Below are 27,873 nucleotides of genomic sequence, written 5' to 3' on the forward strand. Positions count from 1 at the left end.
GTTGTGAAAGTGTTAAGTCACTCAGTTGTGTCTGACTCTTTGTGACCCCATGGACTATAGCCCACTAGGCTCCTCTGTGCATGGGATTCTCCAGGCAAGAATACTGGAGTGGGTCGCCATTCCCTTCTCCAAGGGATCTCCCCGACCCAGGGATCGAACCCGGGTCTCCCACATTGCAGGCAGATAGATTCCTTCCCATCTGAGCCACTAGAGAAGCACAAAATGAGTTGTTAGGCATGGATAAACTTTGGGATATAGGTTGCCTTGCAGGGATATTGTTCCTTGCTTCCTACTCAGAGCTGTACATGGTTTCAACTTCTGTATTCTTTTTATTTTTGGCTGTTCCAGGTCTTAGCTGCAGCACTCAGGACCTTTAGTTACAGCATGTGGGATCTAGTTCCCGGCCTAGGAATCAAACCCAGGCACCCTGCATTGAAAGCTCAGAGTCTTAGCCACTGAGCCACCAGGGAAGTCCCTCAACTTCTATATTCTTATATCAATACTAAGAAGTGAGGAGGGTGGGAGCGAGAAAGTGTTCTTTGTCTGATCTTTAAGCATTTGTCTTCCGGTTACTATATATAGAGTTCCTTTCTCAGCAATGTAAGCCATGATTTTATTCATAGTTTAACATCTTCAGGGTGACAGTGCTGCTCTCTATTGACCCAGACTCATCTACTTCTTCTCCTAAGTTTGATAAACAGTGGGAGGTAAGGAGGGACGGTTAGCACAGGTCATTCGGGGATAAGGAGCAAGGACGATGGGGTTGTTTCCAGAGGCAGATGCACCAAGCATACACTGAGCTGGGAGGGGAAAGAGAAGGAGGCAAGCACCCTTGCAGGTGCACTCCGGGGGTGGCAACAGCAGCAGATAAAGGCAGTGTGGGTGGTGAATCAAGGTGAGGACAAGGTCAGGGAAAGAAGGTAGGAGGGGGCTCCAGTCTGCAAATTCTCAGCCAGCATCAGTTTCCTGAGCCACCGTGGCATCTGTGCAGTTGCTCCACCACCTCCCTGAGGCCAGCTCAGACTTACATTCATACTCCTCCGGAGAAAAATATAGAAGTAGAGGTCAAACGGCTCTACTTGAGGGTTTTTTCTTTTTATTGTTCTCATAATTATTACACATGCTAAAATCACACAGAGTGGTTATTCCAACTCTGCTCTGACTCTACCACAAGGCAGGTGGGAACTATAGGGGTCACTTGATTTGTGTGGCCTCTGAGGCTATCTAGACGTGAGGGGTTAGAGGTAGGCAGGTTAGCAAAGCCCCAAGAATCCTTTACATAGTACACCTTTACCAGCAGTAACTTGTATGTTTAAGGACCTCCTCCTCCTCCATTTTTCTTTCCCTCCTGAATCTTCCCATTTCCCTGCCTGTGGCCCCTTGAACCTCTTCCATGTCTGCCCCTTATGGTTCTCGACTAACACGATGAAGGAAATTTTTCCTTGTCCCAGTCTCCCATCCTTGGAACTAATCTACTCAGCATGCACTAACATGGAAGCAGCTTGATTTAGGTCTGCCTAGGGGAAAGGGAGGCTCCAGTTCCCACTGTGGCTTAGCTCCTAGGAGGGCAGTTGAGGTGCTGATGAGAAGGATGTGAAGGGGAAAAGATGCTAACTGAAGTGAAACGTTTGTAACCAGTGGAACAGGGTATATGCCCCACCACTGGGCACCCTACTCTGAAGGCATTCCCCTCCCTCCCACATTATCAGGGGTCCCTCTCTCAACCTCGAATCCTCTTGCTCTTCAACCTCGTAGGGAAGGCATAGGTACTGATCAAGATACTGGCTGTATCTCCAGGGGAAAATGGTCCACCCTTAGACAAGTGGCTGCCTATTAAATTCTTCATCTTGCCTATGTTCCTTGTGCCTCTACAATGACAATGGCTTGAGGGGCTGGAATAAATAATGTACAAGGGTTGAACCTGCCTCTGTGAGAGGCTAGTGGAACAAAGAGACAAAGACACAGGGGAGTCAGAGCTGTGGAAAAGGAGAGGGAAGGGAGCAGAGTGTAAGGAGAGGGTAAGCTGGTTATTCAGGAGCTGGGATCCTTTTTCCTTTTCTGGAATCGCCGGAACTTGCCCTGAATAGCAAGGGCAGCCTTCTCTGTTTCTGGTGCCGTCAGATCAATGTCAATCTCCTCCTCCTCATCCTCAGTCTTCTTGGCACTCCCAGCTTTCCCTGCAGACAGTTGAGAGTTTCATTAATGAGGAAAGGGCCCCAGCCTTTTCCCCAGGCCCCAAATACAGTGGTTAAAGTCCACTTTCTGCTTAGACTCTGTTTGGGCCTCCAACCTTTGCTAGGACACAGAATGTCTAATCCTAGGAGCTTGAGTCAGGGTACCTGGGCTGAGAATTAGTTATAGTAATTACTCAGGAGCTTTGCAACTCTTAAACCAAGATGACAAATGTCTTCTGTTGTCACTTATTCCTAAATGCTTCCTTGGTGGCTCAGTGGTAAAGAATCCGCCTGCCAATGTAGGAGACGCCAGTTTGATCCCTGGGTTGGGAAGATCCCCTGGAGAAGGAAATGGCAACCCAATCCAATATTCTTGCCTGGGAAATCCCATGGACAGAGGAGCCTGGTGGGATACAGTCCATGGAGTCGCAAAGAGTCAGACATGACTTAGCGACTAAACAACAATTCAGAGTACCAGAGTGCACTCTCTTTCCCCAGCTTTCTCTCAAGTTTTGATTGAGACAGAGTCTGGGATTATTTGATGTGTTTCTTCCTGTCACTGTGTGCCTGTTTCCAGGCATTCCAGAGCCAGTTTCTAAAATCAAAGAGTAAATAGTGGTAGGTTTACTTCTTAGGAAAAAAGTAGAAGGAAGCCTATAGATATAGTGGTCTTAAACTAGTGCTTTGTTTCACTTATTACATTCTTATTCCTGTTACATCTGACTTTAGGAGCTTCCAGATTTACAGCTCTACTTGTTTTCATGTCCTTATATTTACCTGCTCTATAAACTTCCTAGCCCATCCCTACTCACCCTTTTCCTCAGGGCCAGGTGCCTGGTTGGTTGCTGGAGATGTTTTGGTGTTAAGCTGGAAACGAAAAATCAGAATAAAGTATTAAGGTACCATCCCCTTAGAATCACCATCATAATTTCCAAGTCCTCCTATTACCAAGTACATCTGTTAGCCTTTTGAAGAAGTGAGTCTTGAGATCAGACAGAGGGAGAAAAATCAACAAAATTTATTCAAAAAGTATTTGTTGCTAAGGAGATCGTAGAGGACAAAAGAGGAAAAACCTGCCCTCGTTGAATTTGCATTCTAGGATTTAGATAGACAAATGAATAAACAAAACTATTATTATGTTATTATGGACTTCCTACTGGTACAGTGATTAAGAATCTGAGTTGAGGGGGAAGCAGGTGAGATCCCTGCTTGGGAGCTAGGATCCCACATGCCTGTGGCCAAAAAAAACAGAACATAAACAACAGAAGCAATATTGTAACAAAGTCAATAAAGATTTTAGAAATGGTCCACATCAAAAAGAATCTTTTAGAAAATTATTATTATGTTAAACGGTGAGGAGTGCTATAGACCAAAGACAGGGAAGGGAGGTAGTGAATGCCAGGTGGGAATGGAGAAATACAGTTGTACACAGAGTGGTCAGGAAAACCCTCTCTGAAAGGTGGCATCTGAGCCAAGAGCTGAAGGAGATAAGGCAGTAAGGCCTATGGATGGAGGACAAGAGCTTTCAAGGGGTGGAAGTGTCAGGGGAAGCACACTGACTGAAACTGCCCACCCTCGCCCGGCACCATAGTAGCCATGTGTGTGAGTTATTTTATAACAGGAGGTCCCAGCAAAGAACACGGAACTAATAAGCCACCACCAATAGGAAGAGTTCGGTAAAGGTCAAAAGTCAACACCATGTGTCCTTCCACCTCCCAGAATCCTTCTTGCTGGCATCCATCTTGGCTGAGCAATGCGTGTCCCACCAGGAAGGACCCTGAGTCAGAATGATTGGCCAAAGACAACCTGGGAACTAATCCCATCACCATAAAACCTGAGACTGGGAGCCACGTGGCAGAGCAGTTCTCCTGGGTTCCCTTACCCGACTGCTCTCTGCCCGGGGTTCCCTTTCCAATAAAGCCTGTTGCTTTATCAGCTCATGTGTCTCCTCAGACAATTAATTTCTGAGTGTTAGATGAGAGCCCACTCTCGGGCCCTGAAAGGGGTCCCCTCTCCTGAAACAGCAGTGTCACTAGCCTGTTTGAGGAACAGCAAGAAGCCAATGTACTTGGAGTGCAGAGGAGGAAGAAGGAGGAACAACAGATGGAGATAAGATCAGAAATGACTGGGAGTGCAGGCAGACCATGCTGGGCCTTGGAAGTCATTTTAAGAAGCTTGACTTTTACCATAAGAGGGAGGAGAAGCCATTAGAGACCTTCAATTTGCACATAAGGGGCATTAGGGAGGAAGCAGAACAATCTGCTAAGCGATTATTGCAGAAGACCAGGCAGGAGATAACGGTTGCTTGGATCAACAAGGTGGAGGTGAAAATGGTGAGCTCAGTCACCCATTGTGTTTAACTCTTTGCCACCCCGTGGACTGTAGCCTGCCAGGCTCGTGTCCAGGCAAAAACACTGGCGTGGGTTCCATATTCTACTCCAGGGGGTCTTCCAAACCCAGGGATCGAACCTGCTTCTTACATAGAGGCTGGCAGATTCTTTACCACTAGCGCCACCTGGGAAGCCTGTGGAAGCGGTGAATAGTAGCTCAACTCTGGTATACAGTTGTCTCTCAGTACCGCAAGGGATGGGTTCCAGGACCACCGAGGATACAAAAACCCGTGGATGCGCACGTCTGTATAAAATGGCATAATGTTTGCACATAACCTATGCACATCCTTCCACATATTTTAAATCATCTCTAGATTACTTATAATATCTAATACAATGTAAGTGTTCTATAAATAGTTGCAGCAAATTCAACTTTTGCTTTTGGGGATTTTCTGGAATTTTTATAAAAATATCTTCAATCCTCAGTTGATTGAATCCACGGGTGTGGAACCCTCAGACACTATTTTCGAGCTACCACTAAAGTGATTGGTTGATTGGATAAGTGGCACTGTGAGACAGGAGTCAAGCATGACTCCACAGTTTTAGGGCTGAGGAAATGAAAAACAATGGAATTGCCATTTTCTGAAATGAAGAAGACAGCAGGGAGAGCAGGTATTAGGGAAAAGATCCGGGGATTTGTTTTTGGACAAGCTTGACATGCTTACGGAAGTATCCAGCATTTGCTTTGATACACTGTTGAATAACTCATTTGAATAATAAGTTAAAGAGAAGGCCTTGGCCCAGAGATATAAATTAGGCAATTATTAACACGTGGTTAGTATTTAAGCCATGAGACTGAGTGAGATCACCAAGGAAGTGAGTTTGAATAAAGAAGAGAACAGGGTCAAATCCTAGGGCATTCCAGTGATCAGAGGGTATAGAAATGACAAAATGTCAATTAAAAAATTAAGAAGAAGCCAGGAGAAAAGCCAGGAGATTACAGTACTTGAGAAGCCACACAGAGAAACTATCTCATGGAGACGAGAGTGATTGTGTCAAATTCTGCATGTAGGCCTAGTAAAATAAGGATCAAGAATTGACCACCGGGTTTTGCTATGGGGAGATCACTGGTGACAGTAACAAGAGAAGTTACAGTCGAGGAAGGGAGGAAAAATCTGATTGTAGTGTGTTCCTAAGAGAAAAGGAGGACAGGCATTAAAGCTGCAGATATAGAAGGAGTTCCAAAGAAATAAGAATGGGGGCTGTGGCTTGAGGGGAACATGGGGTCATGAGAAGATTTTAAGACAGCAGAAGTTACAGAATATTTGCTTTGTGGAAATAATCCATTAAAGAAGGAGGAGAGAAAGAGCAGGAGAAAGGGGGAAAGATTCAGTGCATGAGTAGGGGGTGGCCTTGAATAGGAGCTAAGAACAGATCATCCAGAGTAACTGGAGGGGAAGCAGAGCCACAAGAGCCCAGATACAACAGGGGGGAACATTTTCAAGGTCTCTTTTAATTGCTTCTGTATCTGAAGTAAAATAGGTAACAAGGTGATCCTTCAAGAGGCAAGAAGAGGTACTGAAGGAGGAGGGCAGAGGAGAAGGGATGAAATACTCATCTAGGAGAGGAGGAAAGTGAGTGGATTAGGAAACAGTAATAAGATTTCTGGGAAGCATTAAGGCCCCTCACAAGGCCAAGTTCATGAATACGAAGTGAGATTTGTCAATTCGTATGTGTGCTTCTTTCCAGCCTCTCTGATCAGATGGAGAGTTAGATGTAACATAATAGAAACTCCCCTTCCTCAGAATCTTAGCAATAGAACTGCTTCATCTGGTCATTCCTCAGTCTCAAGGTACAATTCATCTTGAAACAGTCACTCCTGTAAGCTTCTGGGTCCCCGTAGAGTTTGTTTATTTCACAATTTTGAATACTTGATATTTTCAAAATACAGAAACTGGTTGCTTTCAAAAATGTTTTCTCATCTCGTCCTTGGGAGAGCTCAATGGAGTATAAAATATTATCACTCATTTTATAGATGCAAATCTTTGTTAAATGACTGCCAGATATAAGGGTTCTACTTTAGGAAGCTGATAGAACCCAGTTTATGTTATGCTGTTGTTCAGTCGCTAAGCTGAGTCTGACTCCTTGCGACCCCATGGACTGCAGCACGCCAGGTTTCCTGGTCCTTCACCATCTCCCAGAGCTTGCTCATACTCATATCCATTGAATCAGTGATGCCATCCAATCATCTCATCCTCTGTCGCCTCCTCCTCCTGCCCTCAATCTTTCCCAGCATCAGGGTCTTTTCCAATGAGTAGGCTCTTCGCATCAGGTAGCCAAAGTATCAGAGCTTCAGCATCAGTCCTTCCAATGAATAATCAGGGTTGATTTCCATTAGGGTTGACTGGTTTGATCTTCTTGCTGTCCAAGAGATTCTCAAGAATCTTCTCCACCACCACAGTTTCAAAGCATCAATTCTGTAGATTATGCTGTTTCCACCCTATTTTTATCAATACTTATCACAGACTTATATTTGAGTTTAGCACTGTTCTATACATGAAAAGGGTATAAAAGAAGCACAACATTCATGCATTCAACAAATATATCACTGCACAGTATATGCCAATTACTGTTCTAGACATTAGGGATACAGAAATGAGCAAAATTATTAATAAGTCCCTGAACTCATTAAACAATTATGCCAGTTAGTGACAAGCGCCAAGAAGGAAAATAAAACAGAGTAGTCTAGGAAGGTCTCTCTGATGAGTGACATAGAGGTTTGAATGACACATAAGAGCCTTGCGGGCAGATGAAGCAACAAGTGGAAAGTCACTGAGGCAGATTTTGTGCCTAGAGTGTTAAGGGAAGAGTAAGAAAATCAGCACGTCTGGAGTTGAGTGAGAAAGGGAGAGAGTATAGAAAATAAAGTTGGGTAGGTGATAGAATATGAATGTCTTTGGACCAGGGAAAAGATTAGATTTTTTTCCTTTTTCTTACTCATTTATTTTGGGCTGCCCTAGATCTTCATGCAGTATGTGGGCTTTCTCTAGTTGTGGCAAGCAGGGATTACTCTCTAGTTGCAGTGCATGGGCTTCTCACGGCAGTGGCTTCTCTTGTCGCAGAGCACAGTCTAGAGTGTGCAGTCTCAGCAGCTGTGGCATACAGGCTTAGTTGCCCCGCAGCATGTGGAATCTTCCCAGACCAGAGATTGAACCCATGTCTCCTGCATTGGCAAGCAGATTCCCAACCACTGGACCACCAGGGAAGTCCTGGATTTTTTCTGAGTTGACGAAAAGGCATCACAAGGTTTGATGCTGAAGGAAACATGGTCTGACGTGTTTTTAAAGGATCACTGACTGTGGGGTGGAGAACAGATTAGAGAGAGGCAAGAAAGAAAGAGGGGAAACAATTATGAGGCTCTTACAAGTCAGATCGTGGGCGTTTGGACCAGGGTGGTAGTAAGAGAGGTGATAAGACTTGAGACAATTTTCATGGTAGAATAAGTTGGATTTGTTGATGGATGTGTGAATAAAGATAGCTCTTTCAAAGAGTTCTGCTTTAAAGAGACCCAGAGAAATTGGACAGTAGCCGAGATAGGATGTGGGGTCATGGGAATGATTTAGTAGAGAAGGAAAACCTGATGGTGCAGAGACAGAAGTCGTAAGTACTAGAGTGATCTTGAATAGGCAAAAGGAAATGGATCTAGTGCACAAGTAAATAGGTTGGCCTTAAACAGAGCTATGGACAGTTTATCCACAATATAGGAATGAAGACACAGAATAGGGGTAAAGATGGAAGAAAGGTGGCGAGAGTAACGGGAATGTATGAAAGTTCTCTTCTGATTTTCTATTTTCTCAGTGACACAGGCACACTTGTCAGCTAAGAGTGAAGAAGGGGCAGAAAGTATTTAAGATTTGAGGAGAGAGGTGACTGAGTGAAATAGTCATCAAAGTTGAGAGTGAACGACTGGTGAGATGTGGCAGGACAACCAGGCAGCCCTAAGGACTCACTTGAAGTTAATGGGCATAGATTTAAAGTAAAAGCAGTCAAGATGGTGTCCCTATCTTCCAGGCTGAGCGAGCAAATTGGACAGGTTCCCAAATAATACTTCTCAATCATTTATTATGTCCCAAACCCTATCCCATATCATCCTCTGAAATCTCTGAGATGTCATCCTGTTTTACAGGTGAGGAAACAGGCTTAGAGACACTAAAAATTTTGCCCAAGTTCAAGCCACACTTCTAGAAAACAGTGAAACTTGCTCTGGGACCCAGGCAGACTGACTCCACACTTTTAACCACTGTACTACGTCCCCAAGATCGAATACCGTCACACGCTGACACAAATATGCCAATATATTAACAATTACTGAGGCTAGGTGGAACGGATACAGATGTGCATTGAACAATTCTTTCAACTCTGACAAATTTTTCTAATAAAAAGTTAGAGGGAAATAAGAAAATAACAGTTTGGGATTTCCTTGGTGGTAAAGAATCTGCCTTGCAATGCAGGGGGTGCAGGCTTAATCTCTGGTCGGGGACCTAAGATTCTACACTACATGGAACAACTAAGCCCAGAAGCCACAACTTCTGAGCCCACATGCTCCATGCATCACAACAAAGATCCCGAGTGCGACAACTAAGACTCAATGAAGCCAAACAAATAAATAGTTTTTAAAAAAGAAAATAAAGTAAAACAAAGATTATGATTATAAGACACTGATGCTGTACTGTATTTGATAGGGAAAGTGTCTTTAAAAGTAAATTACAAATTTAAGAATTGTTAGGTAGATGGACAATCCCAGCCTTTTGGATATTAAAATGTGGGGCCAAACTAAGATTGCTTTGTTGACCATATGTGATTTTATTTATTTACTTATTTGGCTCCGTCAGGTCTTCATTGCAGCACGTGTGATCTTTTGTTGAGGTACACAGGCTCTAGTAGTTCCTACTCAGGGACTCCGCAGCGAGAGGGCTTCAGTAGTTGTGGCGTGCTGATTTAGTTGCTCCCAGGCATGTGGGATCTTAGCTTCCAGACCAAGGACTGAATGAACCCATGTCCCCTGCATTGCAAGACACCTTCTTAACCACTGGACCACCAGGGTTAAGATGTGATTTTCAAAGGATACACTGGTCACATCTACACTGCTTTTTCAAGTATTGTGATTTATTTGTGCTTTCCTAACATCTTGTAACGGAGAAGGTGATGGCACCCCACTCCAGTACTCTTCCCTGGAAAATCCCATGGACGGAGGGGCCTGGTGGGCTGCAGTCCATGGGGTCGCTAAGAGTCAGACATGACTGAGCGACTTCACTTTATTTTTTCACTTTCATGCACTGGAGAAGGAAATAGCAACCCACTCCAGTGTTCTTGCCTGGAGAATCCCAGGGATGGGGGAGCCTGGTGGGCTGCCGTCTATGGGGTTGCACACAGTCGGACACGACTAAAGCGACTTAGCAGCAGCAGCAGCAACATCTTGTAAAGTACTGGAGATAGCAGACAGTTATAAAATAACTATCTAATTTTTAAATTATTTTTTAAATTTTATGTAAGTATAGTTGATTTACAATGTGTTAATTTTTGCTCTAATGTTTTTGAAAGGAGATTATAAGTTGATATGGTCCAATTTTTATAGAAGATATAAATTGCTTATCTATGTATATGTACATTTTTATTTAAAAATCTGGAAGAACATGCACAAAATTGTTCCCCAAACCCTATAGAATTCCTCCTTGTCCCCCTTTGACAAAAGAAAAAAAAAAAGGTTTCACAAGAGGAAGGGTTATTCCTGAGACTCTTGGGAGACTGGCCACTCAATACTCTTTCTTTTCCCATGGTTTTCCTGTCTTCCTACAGTAAAATTTTTTTCACACGATCAATATAATGATCCAGTAGTTAGCTAGGGGACACTTTCCATGATGCCACAGTGTCATCACAAGAGGTCTATCCACACTGAAAAGCATGACATGGATGGGGTGTTTAGTAATAGGATAACATTCAATAGTCCAGACAAGAGGGTCACAGGTCTAGAGGCAAGTTCTATAGTCCCACGATCTCTGACTTCAAATCCTACTTTCTCTATTACCAGCAAATCTCCGAATCTGATCCTTGCTTTAACTATTATCCCTCTCTCCCTCCCTGTCTCTCTCTAAGCCCATTCCCTTAATCTACCAATTCTTTTCTCTCATCCCTCTCCTTTGGAGGAAAATCTGGACTCCAATTCTAAATATCTCCCTTCAAGTAGCTGTCTCTTCCTCTACAGCTAACCTTGAGAATCCACTAAGCAGGAGTATGTATCAGGACTGAACCACACAGGCCACCCCTTTCCCTCTGCCTGGGCAGCTGTTGCCTTCCTGAGTCTCTCCTGAGATTACTGACCCTGGAATGGAGCCATGGCACAGCAGCTGTCTGGTCACCCAGGGCTTCTCAGCTCTATTTGACTTAAATTTATGACAGGTCACTGGGGAGAGCAGAAAAGGGTTCTAAAAAGGAGAAGAAAACCCCTATTACTCACAATCCTCCTTGAAATCTCTCTCATACCTTCTACTAAAACGTAACATGTTAGAGCTTCAACTTGCCCCTCCTCCCTGCACCCTCTGCAGCCAGTTCTCAAAATAGCTGCTTCAAACACTCTGGGTTTCTGGATTTAGTGGTTAGTGATTTGGTGCGGTGTGGGGGTTGGGGGCAGTTAAATCACAAGTTGTTAGCTCCCACCCTCTACATCATACTCAGCCCTTTACTGGTCTCTGGTCCCTGCCCTAACCCTCCTCTGTATCTCCTAGAAACTCAGTAATTTTAGGTGAATAAAGATCCTCTAGTTCATCTATCTGGAAGCCATCAGATTAACCATATTTTAGGCAAACCAAGGAGGCAGGGAGGTCCACTCTATGTGAATCACATGCTCTATGAGCGTCTCTCACAAAACCTTACACCTGCAGAGGATCGAGTCTAACCCACAAGAGCTGTGACAGGTGAGTGTTTGTTTCTCAGCTGTTCTCTCTCTCAGCCTCTCATTCTGGCCAGGTATGGATTACTCTCAGATGCTCTTCTACTTCTTTCAATACTGAGCTCCTCTGATCTCAGAAATAATGACAGTTAAATTGCTTAGCAAATCCTTCCATGTCCTTGTAGAACCCATCTCGGGGAACTGGAGGGAATCAAAAGACTTTAGAATGCCACGCTACCTCATCTTCTCACCCAACCTCATCTTAAGGCTTCCCTGGTGGTTCGGATGGTAAAGGACCTGCCTGCAATGCAGGAGACCCAAGTTTGATCCCTCAGTTGGTAAGATACCCTGGAGAAGGGAATGGCAACCCACTCCAGGATTCTTACCTGGGAAATCCCATGGACAGAGGACCCTGGTGGGCTACAGTCCATGGGGTCGCAAAGAGTCAAACACGACTGAGCAACCTTCACTTCATTAGCTCATCTAATTAAAAATCATATATATATATAAAATACTTTGTACCAGTCACTTTTCTAAGTACTTTAACACGTTGAATTCTTACAATATAACACATTGAATTCTTACCCTATAAGATAGGTAATGTTACTAGTCTCACTTTACAGATAAGAAAACTAAGGTCCAGAAGAGGTTAATTAACTTACCCAGATGTTCAAGCTGGTTTTAGAAAATGCAGAGGAACCAGAGATCAAATTGCCAACATCCACTGGATCATGGAAAAAGCAAGAGAGTTCCAGAAAAACATCTATTTCTGCTTTATTGACTATGCCAAAGCCTTTGACTGTGTGGATCACAATAAACTGTGGAAAATTCTGAAAGAGATGGGAATACCAGACCACCTGCCCTGCCTCTTGAGAAATCTGTATGCAGATCAGGAAGCAACAGTTAGAACTGGACATGGAACAACAGACTGATTCCAAATAGGAAAAGGAGTACATCAAGGCTGTATATTGTCACCCTGCTTATTTAACTTATATGCAGAGTACATCATGAGAAATGCTGGGCTGGAAGAAGCACAAGCTGGAATCAAGATTGTCAGGAGAAATATCAATAACCTCAGATATGCAGATGACACCACCCTTATGGCAGAAAGTGAAGAGGAACTAGAAAGCCTCTTGATGAAAGTGAAAGAGGAGAGTGAAAAAGTTGGCTTAAAGCTCAACATTCAGAAAACAAAGATCATGACATCTGGTCCCATCACTTCATGGGAAATAGATGGGGAAACAGTGGAAACAGTGTCAGACTATTTTTTTGGGCTCCAAAATCACTGCAGATGGTGATTGCAGCCATGGAATTAAAAGACGCTTGCTCCTTGGAAGGAAAGTTATGACCAACCTAGATAGCATATTGAAAAGCAGAGATATTACTTTGCCAACAAAGGTCGGTCTAGTCAAGGCTATGGTTTTTCCAGTGGTCATGTATGGATGTGAGAGTTGGACTGTGAAGAAAGCTGAGTGCTGAAGAATTGATGCTTTTGAACTGTGGTGTTAGAGAAGACTTTTGAGAGTCCCTTGGACTGCAAGGAGACCCAGCCAGTCCATCCTAAAGGAGATCAGTCCTGGGTGTTCATTGGAAGGACTGATGCTGAAGCTGAAACTCCAATACTTAGTCCACCTCATCATAGAGTTGACTCATTGGAAAAGACCCTGATGCTGGGAGGGATTGGGGGCAGGAGGAGAAGGGGACAACAGAGGATGAGATGGTTGGATGGCATCACCGACTCGAGGGACATGAATCTCAGTGAACTCCGGGAGTTGGTGATGGACAGGGAGTCCTGGAGTCCTGCGATTCATGGGGTCGAAAAGAGTCGGACACGACTGAGCGACTGAACTGAACTGAACTGACTGAAGGTCATATAGCTAAGAAGTAGCAAAGACAGGATTTGAACCAAGACAGTCCAACTCCAGAGTCCACCCTCTTGAATATGCTATGCTATATCCCAGTCTCCAGCCAAAGACATAAGCGTGTGTATGCATGTGGTACACACATACCACATGAGAAGCATGTCCAACGTGAAACTGACTTAGACAAGTTCTCCCGCACAGCAGAGCAATCCCTGGGTAAGAAGGAAGGTCCTAGGGATCATGACTTCCTTCCATTTCCACAGTTAGACAGCTATATTCAAGACTACTCTCTCAATCCATAGTCCCCAACAGTTTCTTGGTATACACTCTAGAGCAGGGGTCCCCAACTTCCAGATCCAATGCCTGATGATCTGAGGTGGAACTGATGTAATAATAATAGAAATAAAGTGCACGATAAATGTGATACACTTGAATCATCCCCACCACCACCCCCACTCCCCTCAACCCCTGGTCTGTGGACAAATGATCTTCCATGAAACCAGTCCTTGGTGCCAGAAAGGCTGAAGACCACCATTCTACAGGGCCCCGTCCTCCCAGGATGGGGAGAGCTCATTCGTAATTTAAGAATCTGACCCAAGACCATGCCTACTGATTCAGATTCCTACTCTGAGAGTTGAGCTAACCACACTGACTCTGGTTTCCATCTTCTAAAAATATATATATACAATTTAAAAAATATTTATGTATTTGGCTGGGCCTTAGTTGCAGCATGCAGGGTCTTTAGTTGTGGCATGTGGGATCTAGTTCCCTGCCCAGGGACAGAACCTGGGTCCCCTGCTTTGGGAGTTTAGAGTCTTAGCTACAGGACCGCCAGGGAAGTTCTTGGCTTTCATTTTAATGTTTGCTCAGTGGGCCTCCTGACACACACCAGGCTAGCCCCTGGGGGTTAGCCGTAGCCTGTTTGTGTGTTCTTCACTCCCAGGGAGATGCTAGCCTTTCAGATTCTGAGAATTCCATGTGCAGGATCAACCTACTGGTTTCCATTCCAAATGACTCCCTTGCATCCACTGAAGCATGTTACTCCAAGCTTCTAGCAAGCTGAAGCTTGGTTCAGTTGCACCTCACTGTGCACAGAAGACTAAATGTTTCTTACTTCTCAAAACACACCAAACACTAATTAGCAACTACGAGGCCCATCAACTCTTGTTTTTCCCTAGAGGGCCCTCGTTTCTTTCCCTGCCTTCCTTCCTGTATTCCCTTTTTCCTCACCTCTGGGCCTGACATGTTCCAATGTTCCATTCGATCATCTTGGCAGTAGCTGCCAATTCCCCATGAGTAACTTTTGTTTCCTCTGCTGTTCAAAGTTGTGGACTTCCCCTTCCTGTGGGGAAGGAGGAGAAGGAGAGGCCTGCTGGCTTAGGAGTCTTTTGTCTTCAGGCATTGAGACTGCAGAGAGAGGTATGACATAGCAACCTCCTCCCTTTCCCCACCCCACACCTCTTTCCAGGGCATTTATCAGCGTTCAGATGATGTCTTGTCCTTCCATTTGAGTTTTAGAGCCTATTCCCCTTTTCTCCTTCTCAAGAAGCTTTACAATCAATGTTCCTCACTTATAAATAAAACCTTGTCCTTTCTCTAAGACAAAAAAAAAAGCCTTCATCAATTTGAATTCCTTCTCCAGCCACCACTAGAGTGAAAAGAATCAGATCTAGGACCAACCCTGGAGGAACTTCAATATTGAAAGCTTAGGGTGATCCATTCATAATAGTGCTAGAATGATTGGCTGCTGCTGCTGCTGCTAAGTCACTTCAGTCGTGTCTGACTCTGTGCGACCCCATAGACGGCAGCCCACCAGGCTCCCCCGTCCCTAGGATTCTCCAGGCAAGAACACTGGAGTGGGTTGCCATTTCCTTCTCCAATACAATGAAGTGAAAAGAAGTGAAGTTGCTCAGTCATGTCCAACTCTTTGCGACCCCATGGACTGCAGCCTACCAGGCTCCTCCATCCATGGGATTTTTCTAGGGAAGAGTACTGGAGTGGGGTGTCATTGCCTTCGCTAGCCACGTACAAAAAACCTCAATCTATACTTTGCACCTTATACAATAATTAACTTGAAATGAATATAAAACCTAAACCTGTAAAACTTCTAGAAGAAAATACAGGAAAAAAATCTTTGCAACCTTGGGTTAGGCAAAGATTTCTTAGATACACCAAAAGCACAATCTATAAGAGAAAAAAATTATAAATTGGACTTTGTCAAAATTAAAAATTGCTCTGAGACTTCCCTGGCAGTCCACTGGTTAAGACTCAATGCTTCGTATAGCACATGGAACTCTGCTCAATGAGACGTGGCAGCCTGGATGGGAGTGGGGCTTGGGGTAGAATGGATATATGTATATGCATGGCTGAGTCCCTTCACTGTTCTGAAACTATCACACCATTGTTTGTTAATCAACTACACCCCATATAAAGAAAAAGTTAAGGGAAAAAAAAAGAAGACAATGTTTCCACTACAACAGGCACAAGTTCGATCCCTGCTTGATGTATTAAGATCCAACATGCCTGCTTGGCATGGCCAAAAAATACACACACACACACACACACACACACACATATATTTAAAACTGCTCTTTGAAAGACACTTCTAAGAGAATGAAGAGACAAACCTCAGACTGGAAAAAGTATTTGCAAATCAAAAATCTGATAAAGGACTTGTATCCAGTATATATAAAGAACTTTCAAATATCCATAATATGAATACAATTTGTAAAAAGGACAAGATGTTTGGACACTTCACCAAAGAGATGCACGGATGACAAATACGCACGTGAAAATTTGTATAACATCATTAGTCACTTGAGAAATTCACACTAACACCACAATTAGATCTCATTATATACCTAATTCCCTGGAGAAGGAAATGGCAACCCACTCCAGTATTCTTGCCTGGAGAATCCCATGGATGGAGGAGCCTGGTAGGCTGCAGTCCATGGGGTTAATTGGAGAAGGCAATGGCACCCCACTCCAGTACTCTTGCCTGGAAAATCCCATGGAAGGAGGAACATGGTAGGCTGCAGTCCATGGGGTCTCGAAGAGTCAGACACAACTGAGTGACTTCACTTTCACTTTTCACTTTCATGCTTTGGAGAAGGAAATGGCAACCCATTGCAGTGTTCTCGCCTGGAGAATCCCAGGGACGGGGGAGCCTGGTGGGCTGCCGTCTATGGGGTCGCACAGAGTCGGACACGACTGAAGAGTCTTAGCAGCAGCAGCATATACCTAATCAGAATTTTTGTTATTGTTGTTTTGGGTTTTTTGTTTGTTTTGTTTATGACAATACCATGTGCTGGCAAAGATACAGAGTGTCTGGAATTCTCAGACATTGCTGGGAATGCAAGATGGTATACCTACTGTGGTAGTTTCTTTTTTTTTTTTTCTTCATTTATTTTTTGGCCACAGCATATGGCATGTGGGAGCTAAGTTCCCTGACCAGGGATCAAACCCGTGCCCCCTGCAGTGGAAGTGTGGAGTCGTCCTAACCACTGGACCACCAGAGAAGTTCCTGCGGCAGTTTCTTAAAGTGACGTCACTCAGTTGTGTCCAACTCTTTGCGACTCCATGGACTGTAGCCTACCAGGCTCCTCAGTCCATGGAATTCTCCAGCAAGAGTACTGGAGTGGGTTGCCATTTCCTTCTCCAGGGGATCTCCCCGACCCAGGGATCGAACCCGGGTCTCCCACATTCCAGGCAGACGCTTTAACCTCTGACCCACCTTAGGGAGTATCAGTAGTTTCTTAAGGGTACATTTATCATATAGCCCAACAATCCTACTCCCAGGTATCTACTCAAGTGAAATTAAAACTTATGTCTACATGTAAACTTGTTAAGTGAATGTTTATAATGGCTTTACCTATAATCATCAAAAAGTATAAACAATCAAATGTCCCTTAACTGAGGAATGGATAAACAAACTGTAATACATCCATACAGTGTAATACTACTCAGCAATTAAAGAAGGAATGAACCATGGACACACACAACAGGGACGAACTGCAAAGGCATTATGCTACATGAAGGAAGCCAGACCCAAAAGGACACACACATACTGTAGGATTCCAGTTATGTGACATTTCTCGTAAAGGAAAAACTCTAGGGACAGCAGGCAGACCCGCAACTACCAAGGGCTGAGGGGTGACTGTAGAGGGGGCTGGGGGAATTTGGGGATGATGGAACTGCATATATCTTGATTGTACACAAAAATTTATATAGCATGAAAATTTGTATAACATCATTATGATGAACGGTGGTGTTTATATGACTGTTAAAATTCACAGAACTATACTCTGATAAGGCTACATTTTACTTCAAGTAAATTAGACTTTATTTTTTTATTAAGGGAGATAAAAAGGTTAAGGAGAGGTCAAGAAGCTAGCAAAGACTGAGAGCAACGGAGTAGAAAGGTGACTGGGGTGGGGGTGAGGGCCAGGATCTCTCACGTCTCTCTTCTTTTCATAACTGGGCTCCTCAACACATTCACTGTTTCCATTTCCTTATGTCCCACACACTCCCCAGCCCACTTCAACCTAGCTTCTACTCCTTCTCCACTGAAACTGCTCTTTAGGAAACCAAAGTTCTTTGTAATAGTAAATCAAATGCAAAGTTTCAGCTCCACTTGGCTTGACCTCTTGAAGCATTCAGCAGTGTTAATCATTTCACCTTTCTTGACACACATTCTTTCCGTGGCTCCTGGGAAAACAAACAGTTTTTCCTGTTTGTTTGTTTTTTTTCTTTCTGGACACTTCTGCCAACATTTAAGTATTGGAGGCTCTCAAGGTTTGGGTCTAGGCTCTCTTCTGTTCTCTTTTCCCAGATGATCGTATATGTTCCTATGACTTCAGTTTATCATTTATACCAGAACCATCCAACAGAACAAAGTTCGGCAAACTACTGCTGACGACTAAATCTGGTCTGCAGCCTGTTTTCCTAAATAAAGTTTTAGTGGACCACAGGCATGCCCTTGTTTGCGTGTTGTTTGTGGCTGCTTTGGCACCACAATAGCAGAGTTGAGTAACTGCAACAGAGACCACATGGCCCACAGAGCCCAAAATTATTTGCTACCTGGCCCATTACAGGAAAAGTTTGCAGACCCCTGCAATGGAACTTTTTGCAATAATAGAAGTATTTTGAAATGATAGAGTGCCATCTAATATATGGCACTTCCTAGACACAAGGGGCTACTGAATATTTAGAAATGTGGCTAGTGCAACTGAGGAATAAAATTTAGAATTTTTAATAACTTAATAATTATTATTATTAATAATTAAACCATATTCAACAGTGCAGAATGAGACTGAGGACTCAAATGTACAGCCTCCCTTTGTTATCCAAAAAGGATTGGTTTTAGGATCCCCAAGGATATCAAAATCCACAGATGCTCAAATCCCTTATATAAAGTGGCACAGTACAGTTGGCTCTCCATGGGTTCTGCCCTCTTAGATTCAGAAATCTGATCCGCTGTTCGTGGAGCCTCTGGATGTAGAGGGCAGACCACATACCTCTACCCCAAACCTCTCCTCCGAGCTTTAAAACGTCTCCACTTGAGTGTTTTATGGAAACTCCAAACTCTTCAGTTTCAGACTAAATTCATACTCGTACCTACCCAACCTAGCCCTCTGCAGTATTTCCCATTTCATCCAATTGCACAAGCCAGAAACCCAGAAATTGTTTTTGATACCTTTCCTTCCTTTATATTGCATATCCAAGTTCAACAGTAAGTCCTGTTAACTTGATTTACCAAACCCCTCTTAATCCCTTCACTTCTCCCACTGTTACCACCCTAACACAGCTGTTTCTTATGCAGACCACCTTAAGAGCCCAGGTGTTAGCAATGCTCCTAAGACAGAGATGCAAATTCTTAACATTGTCTAAAAGGCCCAACATCGTGCAGGCTCTGATGCCTCAGTAGCCTCGTCTCTGTTCCTTTCCGCCTCGATACCTTGACGCAGGGTTCTCTCACCCCTGTTCCCCTTTCACCTAGTTAATTCCTATTCTTCAGAGCTCTCCTCAAGAATTGCTTCTTCCAGGAAGCTTTTCTAAGTGCCCCCAGACTAGGCTAGGTCCCTCATTATAAGTTTTCATAGCATCTAGTATTTCTCCTTGATAGTACTTTTTATTAACGTAATTACATATTAATTTAGTGGTTAGATACTGAATGTCTCCCTCATCTCAGTGTGAGCTTCTGTGAGGGTAGCGGCAATATCTATCTTATTCACTCTTGTACTCCCAGGGTCTAGAACAATGCCTTTACACACGATATATACTCAGTATTTGTCTCCTTTTCAGTCTAACACTTTAAAAAAATATTTATGTATTTGGCTGAGTCAGGTCTTAGTTGCAGCACGCAGAATCCTCAGTGTGTCCTGTGGGACTTTTCACTGTGGCACACAGGCTCTAGCTGTGGGCCTCGGGCTTAGTCGCTCTGTGGCATGTGGGATCTTAGTTCCTTAACCAGGGATCGAACCCACAATCCCTGCATTACAAGACAAATTCTTAACCACGGGACCACCAGGTAAGTCCCCAACTAGCATTTGTTGAAAGAATGAAGGGAGCTCCAACTCTGCTCTATTTGCCACCACACCTAGCTTTCTAAAATCTGTTTCCAGATAGCTGAGGGCCTCATTTTGTAGTGGTTCAGAAATAGTGAAGCTAGGTCATTGTTTTTCCTCACTTCAGCGGATTTACCTGAAAGAGAGCTGAGGGTGAAGGGGAAGAACTTCTCTAGAAGTATATTTCATATTACTTGTATTATGGTTATTGTGTGCTTGTCTTACCTCCCTTTCCCCACCTTCACCACCCCACCAGAGCCCACTTCCTTGAAAGCACGGTCCATTCATTTGTGTATCACTAGCAGTAACTGCAACCTATATCTTGCACATAGTAGGTACTCAATAGATATTTGATTACATGAATTAAACTTTTCTTAAGCCTCAAATTCCTGGTGGAAGCAGTATGTCGTATCAGGTAGAGTTAGACAGATCTGGGTCCATACCCTGGATCTGAATTGACTGTCCCAGCTCTGCCATTCCTAGCTGTGTGACATTGGGAAGGCAGTTAGCCTTGCTGTGCTCAGATCTCTCATCTGAAGAAGAGAAATATCTATCCTAAAAGGTAAAAAGAACCAGAAAAATGTATGTAAAATGTCTAGTCCATATGAACATAAATAGTTATTATTCTGAAGTAAGGTAACTCTGGGTTGAATGTAAGGACAGGTCAAGTTACTAGGGTGTTGCATGGTTCAAGTCCTGGAATGAAACAGCAGAGCTTTCCACGGAGTAGATCTTCACGAAGTGGGCCTGAAGAAAGAAGAGAATACCTGGGATGGCTCTAAAGGCCCTGGAGGCTTATTCTGGTACAAAAGGAGTTTCATAACTGATCTCTTTTTACTCTAAACTAACCCTGGAAATCACAATCTCCCTATCTTCCCAATGCCTGACCCAAAAAGGCTGACAAGGGCTCTAAACCTTTGGTAAAGGGTCCAACAACAGACTGCTTGGATAGAAATTGTATTCTGTACAGCCCCTACCCATGTCTGGAGTCCTGGAGCCTGCTGGAACCAGTCCCAGGTCAGGGGTGTACAAGAGGAGAGCTCCAGTAGAGTACCTCCAACAATGTTCATGTTTTACTTCAAAGAACCCTTAGACACAAACACACTGTTTGCTTTTTTTCCTTTCCTTTTTTTTTTTTTTTTTTTTTGAGTTATAGACCACAGGGGGGTGATTAGTGCTCAGGAGCAAATAAACCACGTCTCTTTGATCAAGTTCTTTCATCCATCTACGTATCACAAAGATGTTTGTGGAAATATACTCCTTGCCTCAGAGGACAGTTTGGTTAGTATTGTCTTGGCAAAGCACCTAAAAACAGTCAAAATGGTAGCAACTTAGCTGCTGTTTCCTTGCTACCACTGTTGGGAAATAGGCACCCTATAACTCTAGGCCCTACTTGCCCCACCCCCTTCCTAGGCTGCAATTCTTCCTTTCTTAGTCTCTTTCATCTTCAGTGGTGTTGCCACAGCAACCACTGTCACAGGGAAGAGGCAAGACAGTGTCACCCGCTCTGCTCCAAGCAGCAAGTTAAAACTAACCATAGGAAAAGTAAACGACCCAGATTTTCCCATACTCCTCACCCTACTGGCGTCTTTCAAGAGGTATCACAGGTTGTTAGCAGCAGTGACAGACAGGAACAAAGGGGCATCTCATCATACCTGGGCAACACGTACCCTGCTTTTGCATGATATAACTTGGATGCTGGGCAAATGAAAGCATGTTATACACACATTATAATACTGTTAGAATCACGTAATCCAGATGAATAGGCACAAGGGCTTAGAATCCTGTCCTACAGTCCAGGGCAGAGAACTCTAAAAAGGGACTGAATCCTAAAAATCCCAGATATGAATCCCAGACACCTCTTTCTTGCCTGAGTATTGACATAAATCCTAGGCTGTGTAAGCTCCGTTTGCTTTAGAGGCACAGAAAGGGAAGAGAGACAGGGTTAGTGCATCTGCTTTCAAGGGGTGACAGAGAGGCTTCAGCCCCTCAGAGACCCTTCTATCCCTGTTGACATGTTCCCCCCCAATGTGAAATGAAGTTCACTGCTAAAGATCCTTAGAAAGGCCTTTGGGATCCCCTGGTGCCCCTGAAAGACCCCAGACTGCTGTTTTTGGAGCACCGTTGGAACTGTTTCAATTCTTTCAGTGTAGCAACCAGCTGCAGTCCTCAAACAGCTTCAGAAACACTTTCTCAAGGTCACCCTCAAGATTATAACAGGAAAAGAACTACGAATCCTTACTCCCAGTTCTACATACACATCTTCTTTTCCTAACATAAGGCATATAACTCAAATACCTTATAGCTCGGGTGCCTCCTAAGACAGGAATAGAATCTAAGCAGTCCGAGCTCCCAAGCCCCCTGGTCTGTCCTTCCCCATTCAGCCACCCCATCTCTGTTTCCTGGAATAGCAGTACCCCCCACCGGAGTCAGGCACAATTCCTTGTTTATGCCAGCTCACGGTACACAGTGAGTCAAAGGCCCCGGCCCGTTTCCCCTCAGCATGGACTGCCACAATTTAATGAGTGTTATTTGTGGTGCTTTGCACACAGCTTGGAACTGTGCCTTCACCCCATACTGAGGGAAGGGGGTGGGGGAGAGAGAGTAGTGCCAAAGCATCACTTATTACTATAATCTTCAATGTGCATCCTACCCATGGCGTTAATGTCCCAAAATAAACGTATTAATCCCACCACAGCCTACAAATCAAGCACGCAGCTGGAGGGCTTCGCGTGGGAGGGAGGCACCACCCAGGACACCGGAACAGTAAATGGCGCCTCTTTTCCCTGGATGGGGGGCTGGGAAACCTAGGTGGGCCTGCCTTCTGGTGTCAGCCTGGAACTGAGCAGTCGTCAGGCTTCAAGGAGGAGAATGTGATAAGGTCCAGGCACCTGCAGAGATGCAGATTTCTTAGAGAAAGTGGTTTTGGATCTGCTTCTGGCTTGGCTTACTCCTGCAGGTAAAATAATCCTGGGCAAGTCAAGCCATTTTGAGGAGCGGGTTTGGAGTTTGGATTTAGACAATTATGCACTTAGTATTGATCACTTACTTTGCCAGCCTAATACATTCTTCTTCCCCTCTTCTAGATTTCTCCTCCAGAAGCCACTATACTCTCTTTGGAAGTCGAGTGGCCAAATAAAGGAGGACTGTTCAGCATCTGTTTGATCATCAAGTACAGCAATTTTACTTAAATACCCACTTTTCAGCACTGGGTCCTCCAAGTCAAATATGTTAGAGTTAACAGAATTGGTCATTCCTTTCTTCTCTGAAAGAAAACCTCTCCTTCTGGTCCTTGATGCTCTACACTTAAGGAAATGAATGATGGACACCAGGAGCTAAAAATGCATGAAAAGAGGGCCTCCGGGCTTCCCCTTCCCTTGATTCCTATTAACTTACCTACTCCACTTCAGCACATTCATTGCACACATTTTTAAGGTGATGAGGCATCTCAAGGAAGAACAGTGCTTTCATTCCTATGTTGGTCTCTCCTCTCTCTCTATTCTCTTACTCAGGATTTACTAAATCATCCTGCTTAGATTTCCTATATAAGGTATTTGTAGTATTGTCGTTCAAAGTTGCATGCAGACTTCATGTCACTCTATCACTGGGGTCACACACTAAGTCTTAGGGAGAGCTCTCTGGGGATAAGAAGGCAGTCGTCTGAGCCCACAGTTGACTCTAATGCTGAGGTTTGGGCCTCAGTTTCCTTGTCTGCACAATGAGAAGACTGGACCAGATGACCTTTAGGGCTCCTTAATGAATCTGAAATTATATCACTAAAATGTTTTGATATATTATTTGAGATTTTCTTGATGAAAAATATTACCTGTATTTCTTCTAGAAAGATTTTTGCAAAACTAAGCTTATTTTTTTCCCATGATAACATAGACTCATGAAAGATAATTTGGAACTACAGGAAAACAGAAAGAAAACAGGAGGAGACATTTATAGAATCACTACCTTGAAAAGACAGTTATTAACCTGATCCTTCTTCCTCCACTGCATCTGCAAGCCTATACCCATCATTTTGTTCAGGGTTAAGACCCTCCACGGACAGATATGAAAGACTGTATGTTTGCATATTTGGACTTCAGCCACATGACTTATGGATACCTGACCCTAAAGAGACTTGATATTCTAAAGTGTAACTGATCACAGCTGCAGCTTAGGAAAAAGAGTCATTTATATTCCTGGGTCACAGGATGACAAAGTCATCCACTTGGACCATCCAGAGAGTCTCCTGCTCAAGCAGCCAAAGTCGACGACCTGGATGGATGACTAAGAAGAGGAGCAAATTCTAGAACCAAGTTATGGTTTCTCTTTCTTTAGAAGACAGATATTTCTAGAGGTAGAAAGGTTTCTAATATCAAGTTTTTCTGTTTTATATATCCAATATAATTGTCATCATAATTAAATACAATGAGAAAGAGAGAGAAACTTGGATTTCCCCCAAGTCCCTACCAGGTTCCCTAACAACTGGTTCACAGAAGATATAACAGAATGATGTCACTCTGACCAAACTTACACTGTGGAGAAGGCTTGTAGACTCAGACAGATATGCACAGGAAGAAGAATGTGATCCCCAAAGTGTGATATGTTATGTTAGTCACTCAGTCATGTCTGACTCTTTGTGACCTCATGGACTTTAGCCCACCAGGTTCCTCTCTCCATGGGATTTTCCAGGCAAGAATACTGTAGTGGGTTGCCATATTCCCCTCTAGGGGATCTTCCCAACTCAGGGATTGAACCCAGGTCTCCTGCATTGCAGGCAGATTCTTTACCATGTTCCATTCCTATTACCGAGGAAGACAGCAAGCAGAATAATAAAGGAGGGAGTACTGGTTCTAGTGAGGTTTCTAACTGATCTGTCCCTTGCTCCGTCCCCTGCCAGCCTGGGGACAGACACTATGGGGCAGACACCATGGGACTAGTTATCAGACCTCCATAACCTTTGTTTCAACAGAATGACTGCTGGACCAAGGGATTCCTCCAGCTGGGCTTTTTTACACTTGAGAAGTGCAACAGGATCACAGAAAAACTTTCAAGTGTGCTTTAAGCAGCCAGCTACACCATATGAGAAGGGATTATAGGAAAGAGCCCTCAGGGACTGGATGCATCTCCCATTCCCATTCTTCACCGAAACTGGCAAAAAGTTATTAAACTATAAGAGACAGGCTGATTGTCAGCAATCAAGTCCTGCCGGCAGCTGTGAATGCAGACAAGCTGGAGATGAGCCTGCGGCTCCTCTGCGCATGAGCACACACACTCACAGGGAAATGCTCTGCTGCAGTACTGAGTGACAGCAAAGAGCCAGGAAGGCAAAGTGTAACCAGAGACCCTCCCCAGCAGTGCCACCAGGACCCTACACTTTTCCTCTAGGTCTGGAGACCACCTTCCGCTCCCAATTTTTGCTCTTCATTTGAAATGAGAATCTCTTAAAGAGATCCCAAATTCTCTTATTTCATGCAGTTTCTCTGAAGCAAGAAAATAAGCAGGTAGAGGAGGTGAAGCTTACATAAGATTCAGAGTGCACAGGGCTTTCCTGGCTAGAACTCAGCCTGAAATAGGAGACCCCTGGGGCTGGGCTGAGAGAAATAAAGGAGCTTGGAGTCTCCCTGGAGCTTCAGAGCTCTGGGCAAAACTTCCGCTTTTCATCATAACTTTTACAGGAGGAAGAAAACAGGCTGGGTCTTGGCCTAGATGGAATTCAAGGCCCTTTGGGGATCTGGTTCAGAGACAGTTAGTCTCTGTGAAAGCCCAGGTAGCTGTTTCTGGATTTCATAAATACTCATCCCTGAAGTCGGGCTCAGCTCCGTATTAGGGGGCAACTTTGACGGCTAAATTGATAGTTAGAGCCAGATCACGCTGACAGCCTGGACGTCTGGGCAGCCCTGCAGACAACGGATGGTTACTTCCCATTCAAGGATCCTACTCTCACCATTCTACTTGGGTTCCTGATTGAGGCTAGCCAAGTACAGCCGCTAAGTCCAGACTTGACGTACCCCTCAAACGCCAAATTGCTTTCCTTGACACTGCTTTGTGACAGTTTTGTCACTCCACCAAATACCACTCTAAATCCCAGCCTCTGTAGCATATTCTACAAAAAGGCTGTGCACTTCCCCTTAAAAGCACAGACTAACCATACATCTTTGTGTCGGCATAGCCCTCAGATCACAAAACCCCAGGGGATGGCTTGAATTGCAACTTTCAGATTTAGAAACACTGGAGGGGGGCATTGAACTCTAGACCTTAGTGAAAAGAGGAAATGGAAAAACCTCTCCTCTCATATTAGAGCTGAAAGAAGCAAAAGGAAAGAAGATTGAATCTTTTTTTTTTTCTTCCTTTTCTTTCTGAAAGGCTGCTGTAATCACAGTCACAACTATCTGAGGGACAGGAAACCACTTTAGCTCATCTGCAGCCCCCAGACTAGCTGGATTTTCCAGGATGAATTTAGTGGACATGGCAACCAACACACAGTAGTTGGCACTAATTGGCTCCCTGGGTGACAGCTTTTGGTAGCCAGCAGAGCTCTTGCTAAAGATGAAGATCTAAGCTGAGACCTCGGCTCCAGCATCCTGCCCCTTCACTGATCTGTATTCTTGAGAATTCTCAAGCTAGTTTTTCTGAAACACTCTAAAATAAATGCTTTTAAGTTAAAATTTTAAACAGAGAGAGAGAGAGAATAGCTAACATAGATTGAGTGCCTACTCTGTGCCGGGTACTAGGTACTTGGCATATAACATCTCATTTAATCATTAGAACAACCAGTATTACCCCCATTTTGCAGATAAAACACTGAAGCAGAGAAAGGTTTAGTAAACTTGCCTAAGGCCACATAGTAAGTAGTAGAGCTGGGATCTGGCATATAGATGAGAAGTTGGATTTAACACAGGATCCTGGGTTCTAGGAAAGGGGTTGCCAAGACCAAGCCTGTGATGTCACTGCCCATACTGACTTCACTCAGAAAGGAAGATCCTTGTCTCTGGATGCCTGCAAATGCAGTCAAACAATGGCACAGGTCTTTTTCCCAGTTTCTGTTTTGACCCTCACAGATGGACAGTGTTCTCTGAATAGAGGAAATCACAGTTAATGGACTGGGTCTGGCTCAGATGACCACGGAGCCTCAGGATGTAACAAGCACTGCAGAGGGAGGTCTATTCTTGAAGGGGACATCTCCCCAGGAGCCGGACAGGCCTCCACTACAAGGCTTCTGAATGTCAGAAATGGTCCTTCCAACAGTTGGCTCTTGATTGAATGAATGGAGGGTGGGATGTCACCTTCCTAAAAGGGGCAAAGTGGCCGAAGGCTGGAGTTCTCGGCTGAATGCTACCTAAGGAGTGTAAAAGCAATACAGCCCTAGGAGGACAGAAGTGAACGGTTTTCTCAGAAGTCAGGGGAGTGAAGGGAAGCCCGAGTAACCTCGGAGCAGTAAAACAGATGCAGAGAGGCGCATCCTGAGGGTAAGATTTATAACCAGAGACCTCAGCCTCCCTCCATTCTACACTCGATTCCAGTCCCCCCAAATCGCCACCCTCAGTCGGGAAACTTAAAGCCCCCCTTTTCCAATCGCTCCCAGCGCCTGGATACGGGAGCTTTACCAGAGAAGCAGGTGGGCGCCCCGGGAGGATTCTCCGCGGATGTGGACTACAGCACCCTCCCGAGCCGCCCTGGGACACGCGAGCCGCGGCCTCCCAGCGCCGCAGCCCTAGCCCGCAGCGGGGAGTCGAGCAGCGCCGCTCACCTCGCTCATCTCTGCGACCAGACGGGGCGCGCGGGGCGCGGCACGTGCAGGGGAGACAAAGGGCCCTCGGGTTGCACGGGCGACGGCAGCGAGTTACCGGGCTCTGAAGCAGGGTCCCCGCTGATGAGGCGGGGAGAGTCGGTGCAGAGAGCCGTTGTTCTAGTGCCCGCACCCCAGCTCCAAGCGCTCAGCTCCGCGCCGGGAGTCCCCTTCCGACCATGTCCTGTCAGAGTCGTGCGGTTAATCACCGCTGG

At 44.5% G+C, this 27,873-nt stretch overlaps 1 protein-coding gene across 1 annotated transcript; it reads right to left on the reverse strand.

The window, feature by feature from the left end:
* Positions 1-599: 599 nt before the first annotated feature.
* PCP4L1 (Purkinje cell protein 4 like 1) lies at positions 600-27,866 on the reverse strand. Its single transcript, XM_027527729.1, has 3 exons — positions 27,620-27,866; positions 2,987-3,041; positions 600-2,177 (listed from the first exon to the last, which is right to left on the reverse strand). The coding sequence occupies exons 1-3, from the start codon at positions 27,626-27,628 to the stop codon at positions 2,032-2,034; spliced, it is 210 nt and encodes a 69-aa protein (XP_027383530.1). The 5' UTR covers positions 27,629-27,866; the 3' UTR covers positions 600-2,031.
* Positions 27,867-27,873: the final 7 nt, after the last annotated feature.

This window comes from Bos indicus x Bos taurus, chromosome 3, assembly GCF_003369695.1.
Source record: "Bos indicus x Bos taurus breed Angus x Brahman F1 hybrid chromosome 3, Bos_hybrid_MaternalHap_v2.0, whole genome shotgun sequence".
Classification (NCBI taxonomy): Eukaryota; Metazoa; Chordata; class Mammalia; order Artiodactyla; family Bovidae; genus Bos; species Bos indicus x Bos taurus.

What these genes read in the sequence shown, in the direction of transcription:
- PCP4L1 (XM_027527729.1), bottom strand. An exon ending in ACCTGGCCCTGAGGAAAAGG is followed by an intron (nt 2,178 to 2,986) that starts GTGAGTAGGGAT and finishes AACTGTCTGCAG; the next exon opens with GGAAAGCTGGGAGTGCCAAG.